Raw genomic sequence first — 10,787 nt, 5'->3', positions numbered from 1 at the left:
GTGTTGTAACATTTAAGGTTTGATGATGCTCCTCGGGCCCATAATGAGGAGGAATGAGGGTCGGGCTGCTATGTTAACCCACTAATAAAATCTGCCTTCCTGTAAAGGGTGTTAGAAAAGCACAATTACCCCCCTGACATTTTTTTACTGCATGATTTATGAACTAAATATTGAATCTCTCTCTCTCTAACCCTTATTCTGGCTACAGAGTAATAAAGGGAAGTTAAGGGGCAGTATTGATTGGCTAAAAAGTGGTGTTTGATTTGCCACAGACCTGCGGATGCACGAGAGGAGAGGAGAGGAGAGGAGAGGAGAGGAGAGGAGAGGAGAGGAGAGGAGAGGAGAGAGGAGAGGAGCTCAGCTATTGATAAGTTCCTCTCTCCACCATGCAACCCCTTGGCCGTCTGGACACCTGCCACGTGTGAACAAGCTTTCAACTCACATCATCTTCTCCACTTCCACCTATAATTGGCCACATGTGTCACCAGCACCCTGCTGCCGCTGCCGCTGCTGCTGCTGCTGCTGCTAGAGGAAAAGAAAAGGAGATCACAGCTCTGACAAGGTGATTGTTGGGTGGCTTTTGCTTTGACATGTCACATAAACCATACCATTCTCAACTCTGAGGCCATTCCGCCACTTAAATTAGCAGTAGGTAACCTGTCGTGCTGGATTTTAAACTGCCGGCAGTAAAGTGGCGGCTGGACTCCGAGAAATGACGCTGTGAATATAAAATTTAAGCACTTGTCCTTCACATTCACAGTCCAGACATAATGAGATATTTATGCCATCTCAGGAGGGTTTAGTTCCTCTGCTGTGGACTGAAAATGTACAGTAGATCATCAGTAGGCCCGGCACTGAATAAGCTGAATGCATAATGCTCCAAAGTATGCGGTATTCATTGAGCATTCATTAACCTTTACTGCTGCTGCAGCACTTATCTGCATTAAGTAGTGAGCTGTTTAGACGGGGTTTCAGGTAAAAAGAGCGCTGGATAGTGACACTCTGCTCAAACAAAACTTTAATACAAGTCAATTACATAGGAAATGGGCAAATGAGTGTCAGTTTGAATTTCTAATCACTGAGAGTGAAATTGGCTGTGAATGTGTCAGCGAGAGGGAGACAGAGAGAGAGAGAGAGAGAGAGAGAGAGAGAGACAGATGAGGGGGTGGAAAGGTCAGAGTGTGGACGAGGGTCGCTCCCTTTTTCCCTCGTCTAAAAGGCAAATGTCACACCAGCCAGTTGTGAGGCTGCTAAAGAGTGCAAGAGAGGGGTGAGGGCATGTGAATACGAGGGGGTGGAGGGGGTGGGGGAGCAGAGGAGAAGGTGGATAAGTGGGGAAAGAAGTGAAAAGCTGCTGATATGCTACAGCGGGCAGATGCTAAGTGGTAAGTGGTGATAGTAATCCTGCCAAGCAGAATAGCAGAGTGGCCGGCCCGATGCAGCAGTGGGTTTTTTCCCCACAGGGGAGTTAGGAGACAAAATGCAATGTATAGCAATGACACACACACACTCTCTCTCTCGCTCACACACACACACACACAGCAGACTTTCTGCACCTTTATTAATTATCCCTTAAACACGCACTGCATAACTTTTTGATGATTTTCGCTGTTATTGTTCAGCTTCTGTTTGGTCTTCATGAACCGAAGCAGCATATTATTTGTACACGGTGTCATTTATCTAAAAAACAAGGCTCTGTCAAGCAATACTATCAGACCTGACCAAGGGAGCTCGTCTGCCGCTACACTGAGAAACACAGAGTCGTGGTGTGGAAGTGAACAGCGCCGTGTGTTCTAATTCGATGATAGTTTGAATACAAAACACGTTGTTTTAGGATTTAAAAGTGATGCGCTACAGTTTTATGGAGTTGTTTTGTCTTTTGTCAGAATATAATTGTATTTGTATTTTCCCTTGCTTTTTCCTTTCTGTCCTTTCATTTCCTTTACCCATTTTGAAACACTGCTTTCAAAATTTCTGACTAAATAACAATTTATGTGCGTCATAAATCCAGATGAGTTAAAACATGTACAAGCCCATGTGGCCAAGATTACAGGCTCCACAAGAGGAGAAGAATAAGTGAGGCGAGTGGGGAGCTTTGATGGTTTGACACTGTTTATTTGTGCCGTCGATGGCCTATAATCACAGAGTGCACAGAAAGTCCTTTCAGGAGGATGATGGCTTTTTTTTGTGCCCGCAGAAACAAATTTCTCCGGATCAGAAAGACCAGTTTTTACAAATGATGTTTGTAATGCCATGCTTGTTCACTGGCATCCTGTTCCCAGCCACTTCTAATCTAGTGATTATCTAACAACAGGCTGGAGTCGTGCATCGCGACTAGCACAGGAATTAACAATGTTAATGAGACATTTCACTGAAGGATATTAAGATTGTATCCTCACCTAGTGACACCAGATGTCAGCGGCACCGCATGTGATGAGCTGGTGTGTTCTGTGTGTAATTGTGGGATGTCAGCATCCCTTGTGGCTCCGTTTGGTCATGTGACTGTGTAGCTTCATCTTCTGGTTGCTGCAATGCCGTTGTCTTTTCCCAACGTCCTTTTGTATGGTTTGGTCATAATAATATAATAATACTGCACCATGCACCAGATCACAGCACTAATACAAATGAAAGACACACATTTCCATAATATATGGTCAAATCTATGGAGTCTCTGTTGGTGATATGTAGAGCTGCAACTAACTAACGGTTATTTTCGATTAATCTGTCGATTATTTTCACGAATTGTTTGGTCCATAAAATGTCAGAAAACATGAAAAAATGCTGATACGTGTTTGTCAAACCTGGAAATGATGATGTTCTGGAATGTCTTGTTTTGTCCACAAACCAAAATGATTCAGTTTTTAAAGATTTCTTTGTTATATGGAGCAAAGAAACCAGAAAATATTCACATTTAGGAAGAAATCTTGTTTTTATCATGAAAAAAGCTTCAAACCGATTATCAAAATAGTTGACAAATGATTTAGTAATCAAGTAATTGTTTCAGCTCCTGTGATATATTAACATACTACTTTGCCCTTTAAATGACATGTAGGCGATCTGCGTATGTATAGATGACAACACTCAACAAGTGTGAGCTTGTCTTATTTCTGTTTCCCGTGTAAAAAATATGATGACTCACTCTCGGCTCTGCTGGGCTGGATTTACCGTGCAGTCTGTGAAACATGTTCAATTCAAGCTTTGCCATTTCTCTTTCTGACTGTGATCATGACTGAGGAAGTTTGACAGTTAAAGCTCCTCTCCTTTCCATAGTTTTCCTAAAATAAGCGATGTTTTTTTTTTTCGTCGGTTGGGAATCCGTTTCTCTGGTGCCACCTGAGAGTGTCCGGCGGCATCGCGAGTGTGAAACTGAGCTAAGACACAGGGGATGCTGCTGGAAGAGGTGGTTTCATCCCCCTCTGAAGGAATGGCAGAGGAGGACACTGGCACAGCGTCTTGTTATCTCATGACTTAGTGAGACACATGGGACCTCTGGAGACAGGTCACCATCTGGTGTCTGTCACTGAATTAGCTTGACACTCCTGACGAGAAACACAGAGGCTTTATAATGTACGCCTGTCTCTCTGTCTCTCTGTCTCTCTGCCTCCTTGTGTCAATGATTTGGACTCACACAGACTGGCAACCTTCACCAACCCCTCCCTTCATTCCCTCTCACCATCCACCGCCCTCCCCCTGTTCTCAGTCCTCATCTCTCTATATATCTCAGGCTGGTCTGAAGATAGACGAGAATCTGCTGTGGGATTATGTACTGTGAGCTGCTAATAATGTTGAAGAGCCTTCTGGGCTCCCACTCCCGAAGCAACGGTGCAATAAAGCCAGGAGCTGGGAGATACATGGCTGTTTAATGGAAACCAAAGCTTCTGTGCTGCTGTGCTATATTTACAGGTAGCCTTTCTGCCTCAGCTTTTTGCATCCTGCACTTTTCTGCCTTGCTTGCCTTCCGACCCGTCAGCCACCTCAGTGGATATACCTGGCATCTTCCCGCTCCTCGCGCCTCCCCTACAGCCTCCCTCCCACGCCACTGCCACATTGAATAAAACGAGAACTAACACGGGGTGCAGTCACGGTGATTACTCTTTAAGGTGACAATTTGTTATGCAGGCACAGGACAGGTAACAAAGACAGAAAATGACAGCGGTGTCTGCACATGGGCAGGGACAGAATGCTCTCTTCATCACAGTTTGTTGTTTGTTGTGCTTAGTGCTACTGCCCAGTTTCCCAACTATTCCAATCTTGCCATTTAGTTTGTGCCATCTGTCTCACACCGAAGTTAGAATGGGTATGACACAACAGGGCCACTGTTTTGCTGTCTTGTTCTATTTATTCCTTGGTAATGAGAAATCAGCAGAGGGACTGGCATGGTGCTTGCTGCCACACGTATATGCCCGTGAAGCACTTCCTAGGCCATATGGCTTGTCTACAGGGGGCTACTTGACTCTTCTGACTCTGTGGCACCAGAGGCACAGGTCTCTAATCTCTTATCTGGAAGCCACACTTCCATCTACCCTGATGATGGGGGGGAAAAAAGTGCACCTTTTTCTTCTTCATGTACATATTTTTCTTCCTGTGGCTGACAGGTGGGTTGATTGTCAAAAAAGCATCAGCAGCTAAATCAGTGGGGAAACCTGTTGAGAAGTGATGGCAGTTCTGTGCTTTGGGTTTTAAACCTTTTTTGTGTAGGGCAGTTTGTCCATTGGTGGTAATCCTGACTTCAGCCTTGTGTGTCTTAATTGCACTCTCTTGAAAAATGTTTGAAGTAGCACAGATTAAGAATGGCCTGCATGCAAAGTTTAAATACAGCATCCCTGCATGAAGACTCTTAAAACTACTGTTACTGGTAATCCCCCGTGATGTAAGCAGTAGTGCACGCTCTCTCCCACTGTGCGAGACAGTGGTTTGAAAGTGATGTATAATTAGTATAGGGTGGTTATAGTAACAGCCAGGGACTGTAAGTTTGAAGAAACTGGCTCCTCTTTCTTTTAAATAACCAATACACTTTTCTCCAACTGACCCTTTTGTCAAAGCTCCATCCGCAGAACACAAGACGTCCTTGAAATGCTACTGGGAATTTTCCCTGAACGTTCATTTTTTTTTGGTGACTGCTGCCTCACATGAGGCCATTGTCTCCACTTCAATCATATATGCCTCTCTGGAGGCCAAGGTCATGTGTTGGGAGCTAGAGCACGCGGAGGGTGCAAGCAGTTATGTGCGTCATTTATTGTCAGAAAGGTATGCCAGCAAACCACAATAAAGGACCAATTGTGTTAATTAATAAAGTGAAGACGACAGACTTTATCTATTAATGGCTATGGGGATGTGAAGAGGATTTCAACACATTAGTAAGAAGACGTGTTGGAGAAACAGCTTTAGGACCCTAGCTTTAAATAGAAACTGCAGACAAATATTGAGCATATGCTTCTATTTATAGCCTTTGCTTTTTTGTGTATATCTGTAGTAGCCTGTGAGGACACATTTGGATTCAAACATATCTTTGTGAGGACATTTTGACCATGTGAGGATATTTTGGCTGGTGCTCACAATGTTAAAGACTTTTTTAGGCTCAAAACTGTGTGTTAGGGTTAAGGCCCTGGTATACAGTACTTTTGCACATAGCGCACACTGACCCAAACTGAATTTCTGCTCCACGAGTAGGTGGAGCATTAAGCCTTTCTCACCAAGGAGAAAAAACATTTCAACAACAGAAGAAGTAGTTGCCAAGGACAGTCATCCGAGCCTCGACCTGACGACCCATGAACCGACACCCTAACTCCCCTGCCTGATGGGCCTTTCAGCTGTGAGCCACTCCAACCAGACCAGACCAGAGCTGTAGCATCGCTGTCTTCTTCTTTGATAGGAATGCATCCTATTCCCTGCGTCCAGACTATTCAATTCTATTCAATTCAATTTTTATTTGTATAGCGCCAAATCATAACATACATTATCTCAAGGCACTGTACATAGACAACATCAAGGAGAGCAGACAAACCCAACAATCCACACAATGAGCAAACACGAGGCATCAGTGGAGAGAGAAAAACTCCCCTTTTTAACAGAAGAAGAAATCTCTGACAGAACCAGATTCAAAGATGTGCGGCCATCTGCCACGACCGGTTGGGGTGAAAGGAAAAATGGGGGACAGAGGAGAGGTGGGGGAGAGAAAGGACAATCGGGACATGAGGTCAGAAGAGAGAGACCAGGAGCAGATATACAACAACTGTATCAATTTATAAGTTTATACAGGACAGCTAGTGTCAGTGATGATATGTTCATAGAACAACAATGTCATTTATATAAGCAGCAGCAGACATTGATGATAACAATTAAACTGATATCAACTTTTAATTATAGCATAAAAAGAATGGTGATGATATGTAAGATAATTATAATAATAGCCTCAAAACTGGATCTGGATCCTGCAACCTGCAACATGAGGACACAGAGAGAGAGGGAGAGAGAGAGAGAGAGCACGGAAAGGAAGGAAAGACACAAACTAGGGAGAGAAAAAACAAGGTTAATGACATATAATAAAGTCATATTCATACCCTGAGTGTGAGAGAGTGTGTGTGCACCACAGGAATTCCCCCAGCAGTCTAGGTCTAGTATACCAGGGCCATTAGGGTTACAATTGGGTTTAGGTTAGACTTTGCATCTAAACGGTTGGGGTTAGGCATTTTGTTGTCATGGTTAAGGTTAAGGTAAGGGTAAGGTTAAGGGGCTGGGAAATGCATTATGTCATTATGTGTCCTTACTGAGATGCTGTACAAGAATGTGTGTGTGTGTGTAGACTTAAAGTGTTACGCCCAGACCATCATAATGTCATCAGGCTCTGTTAGCATTCAGCTGAAGTCTGTGATCCAATTCTCCTCTGCAGCTGCATGGAGCAGACACTCTCTGCTTATAATCAATAATAGTAACGCGTGACGACTTATTGACGACTAATATTTTAACAAAGCCTGCATTATCTATTCCATGCCAGATGGCTGTTATGTAAAGATTCTCCCAAATGCTCTCTATCTCTATGGAGACAGGTTATGCTTGTTGTGAGCCTGAACAACGTGGAACACTGATAAAAACCGACGACTGCGGCGACCCTCGCAGTACAGCAGCAGTGAATCAGCCCTGTCCAGTGATGCGTTTCTCATCCACTTGAGTCTTTTTGTTCGGGGTGAAATTTCATCCATGACATCCAAAGGGTGTCAGAGGTTAGTAATTGAAAACAACGTCTTTACACAAACTTTTTCTCACGCTTCCTGCATCCATTCACCGCAATCCTCTTTGTCTGATCTCCATTTCTCCGTCTGTACAGACAGAGCTTGTGTCCACAAGCCTTTTTTTTTTTTTTTTAAACCACTGAATTACTCCTGCAGCACCTCTCTCTCTCTCTCTCTCTCAACTGAACAATCTTCAATTTCAATAAATCAGTCCACTCATTTCCTCCTCTACCAATTTCTTATCGTGACCGCAGCCATGAGATATTTAACAACCATCGTGTGCTGATGTGGCAGCTTCACTCAAACCTGGCGGCCAGATTTGGATGGAGAATGTCACTGCATTGTTTTTTCCTCAACCTTGACAGCCGAGGGCAAATTGAGCATTATTAAACAAGGGGAGGGATTAAATCACTGATAAACATCAGAAGAAAACATCCAAAAAATGAGATATTACCATTTTGAAACCTTAAATAAATCACAAACATTTACTGAGATAAGCTAAGTAATATTAGTTAATAAATTAGTACATTTGACTTTTTGACCAAGACATTTGGACAATATGCTTCCAACTTTGTGGCAACCTTTCCATTCCAACATGACTGTGTCCCAGTGCACAAAGCAAGGACTATAAAGACATGATTTGATGGGTTTTGTGTGGAAGAAGTTGACTGACCCCCACAGAGCCCTGACCCTTAACCCCATCGAGCACCTTTGGGATGAACTCGGACAGAGATTGTGAGCCAGGTCTTCTCGTGCATCATCAGCGCCTGACCTCATAAAAATGCTCTACAGAATAAATGGGCAAAAAAAAATTCCCATAGAAACACTTGAGGAAAGACTTCCAAGATGTGTGGGAACTGCTATAGCTGCAAAAAGGGGACCAAGACCATATTAAAATACTGTATATGTATTTGAATACATTATTACAGTCCCTGTTGGTGTAAAGGTTAGGCGTCTGAATACTTTTGTGCATATAGTGTTGTTATAAATATGGTGTAAATGTCGTTTCACATCATCTGCTTATTTCTGTTTTTACCCCCATCAAGTTGGTTTTATTTTCATCCGTGTTCACTAAAATAATTTCACAAAACCAGGCTAAAAAAGTACCCATTAAATGTTGCTGCAGATCTGGCTGAAGGGGAGAATTCAGAAGTTGGCTTAGGTATAACGGTTCATTCACGACAACTTCCTGGCTTACTTTCTGTCTCGCTCTTGTCTTTTGCATCATGCACATTTATTTACCTGAGTTCCAATATTTCAACTTGACTGACTGAAGAAAATGCCACAAATTTTGTGTGCTCACGATTTTCGTTGTGTGATTAGTGCAATTTGGGTGTAGTGGTTAGCTCTTGAAGACCCGGGGTTCACGACCCGGTTAGAACAAGGGCCTTTCTGCATGGAGTTTGCACATCTCCCTGTGTGTGTGTGGGTTTTCTCCAGGTTCTCTGGCTTCCTCCCACAGTGCAAAAATATGCAATACGGGGAGTAGGTAAATTGGACACTCTAAATTGACCATAGGTGTGAGAGTGAATGGTTATTTGTATATGTGGCCCTGTGATGGACTGGCGAACTGGTGTGCCCTGCCTATCGCCCTATGTCAGCTGAGATTGGCACAGCACTCCCACGACCCTCATGTGGAGGATAAAGAGGTAGAAAATGGATGGATGGATTAGTGCAATTTTCTTTGTGTGATGTACATCTCCTGTAATCTTTGCATTGCTTTTCTATGTGGTTTCATCCATCCATAATCACAAACCACATGCATTCGTCCACATCACCGATTCAGCAGCAGCGTCACATAAACGTGTTTAGACATGCAATGCATAGATAATCCTCATATTTCTTTGCCGAGCCAGATGTAGAGCATGAAAGAAACTTTAAATTTAACAAACATCCATTTTTACTTACTCCTTATATCTGGAAGTGTCTAAATTCCGGGGTGGTGGGGTCATCTCAGGCTCAGCCATGCTGAGCAGCACACCCGAGAGAGACCAAAGCTATAACAAAGAAAGGCTCCATGGAGCATGAATGAGGAAAGAAGGTCACAAACTGTGCTGAACCAGCCGAATACAAACAGCACTGTCCACTCTGTTTGAGACCATGTCTGGCAGAACCCCCTCGGTTCAGGTTCTGGATGTCCCCAGAACCATGTCTCTTTGTGGATGTATATTACCATCATTCTGGCACTGTGTGGCCTAATGCTCAACATAAGGAAAACGCATAGAGACATTTAAGTCACATAAACTCTGTTTTTCTAACAAGGCTTGAGAGCACACATCTGCATCTCTTCTTACAGGCAGCATTTCCTCCGAGTTTGATATGTTATCACAGATTTACTCCAGGCAACCCTCACTCAGATACAACATAATGTGGCTCAGTGACCTCAAGTATAAGACTCAGCATGCTGATAATATGAAAGCTTCGAGCTATTTGCATTGCAATTACAATTTCTTGGAGTGATATCCTCGATGTCTCAATCCTCGATTTTCACTGACTCATCATAAAAACAGAGCAATGGTATCCATCGGCTTCAGCGACACAAAGCACATTCAGAAAGTTTGGGTCAAAATTCTGCACCATTAACAGAACAACACTGACTGTCAATTTAAAACTAACAGTGATTTAAAAATGTAATTTTCTGTTCTTGTTCTACTTTTAACTGCTGCTACATTGACTGTCAATCTATGTAACCTTACCTGATTTTGCTAAGTGTTATAATTACCATGGTGAGCAGCCACAGTCTCCGTAAAATTATGTTTCCACATAACTTAATCGTATTTTTAATTACCTGGATGTATTTTCTGAAACAAACATTCCTTGTTTATTTGTACACAGACAGACATATCAAAGTAATTGTATGAACCAATTGTGGTGCTTTTGGCAGAAATGAGGAAATTAGTGTAATGATAACAATTTCCTACTGATGAATGTATTTTGCTTTAGGCACACTGACTAACGTCTTTAATTTAAGACACAAACAAACAAGGAGAGGGTGATTTTTTTCCCCCATGGTCTCAACAACAACTTCTCCATATAAAAAGCACACCAGGTTTTATTATACTTACTGAAAATTGTCTTTGGAGGGAAGTCTTGATTTGAAATGCTGAATTTACAAAACAAGAATTACACACGTGTCAAACCTTAATTACAGCAACCTAATCCCACAAAACTAAACAGCATTTTTAAATGATATCTTGTGAAGGACATACGTTTCTCCCAGATCGTTTGTTTCTCACATGTCACAATGGTAGCAACAAAGATTGAAAAATGATATGAGGCAACATTGGTGGTGGGGCATGACAAAGACATTTCCACCAAAATGTCAAACCACAGTTCAAAACCAATTGCAGCTCATGCAACATGTTTTATAGAAATGTAACCTGGTGTGTTTTTTGATGGAGATTATATCATGGGACACTCGACGTACCTTCATCAGCACACAACAATTTTTATGCTTTTCAGGAGTCCTTGACTTCTCTTCTTATATCTTCATCTTCTTTTTATTAAAAAGCTCAACTAAGAGAGTTTCAAGCTCATCCTTGGATGTTGTCCAATTAC

The 10,787-nt window shown here is 42.5% G+C and overlaps 1 protein-coding gene across 1 annotated transcript in view; it reads left to right on the top strand.

Annotated features, from left to right (window-relative positions):
• Positions 1-461: 461 nt before the first annotated feature.
• LOC131475924 (uncharacterized) overlaps positions 462-10,787 on the top strand; it is a 31,325-nt gene continuing 20,999 nt past the window's right edge. The window contains exon 1 of the mRNA XM_058654314.1: positions 462-562. Coding sequence (XP_058510297.1) covers positions 477-562 — 86 coding nt within the window. The 5' untranslated portion in view covers positions 462-476. The remainder of the gene's footprint in view (positions 563-10,787) is intronic.

This window comes from Solea solea, chromosome 16, assembly GCF_958295425.1.
Source record: "Solea solea chromosome 16, fSolSol10.1, whole genome shotgun sequence".
Taxonomy (NCBI): Eukaryota; Metazoa; Chordata; class Actinopteri; order Pleuronectiformes; family Soleidae; genus Solea; species Solea solea.
This window is presented reverse-complemented; position numbering and strand designations above follow the sequence as displayed.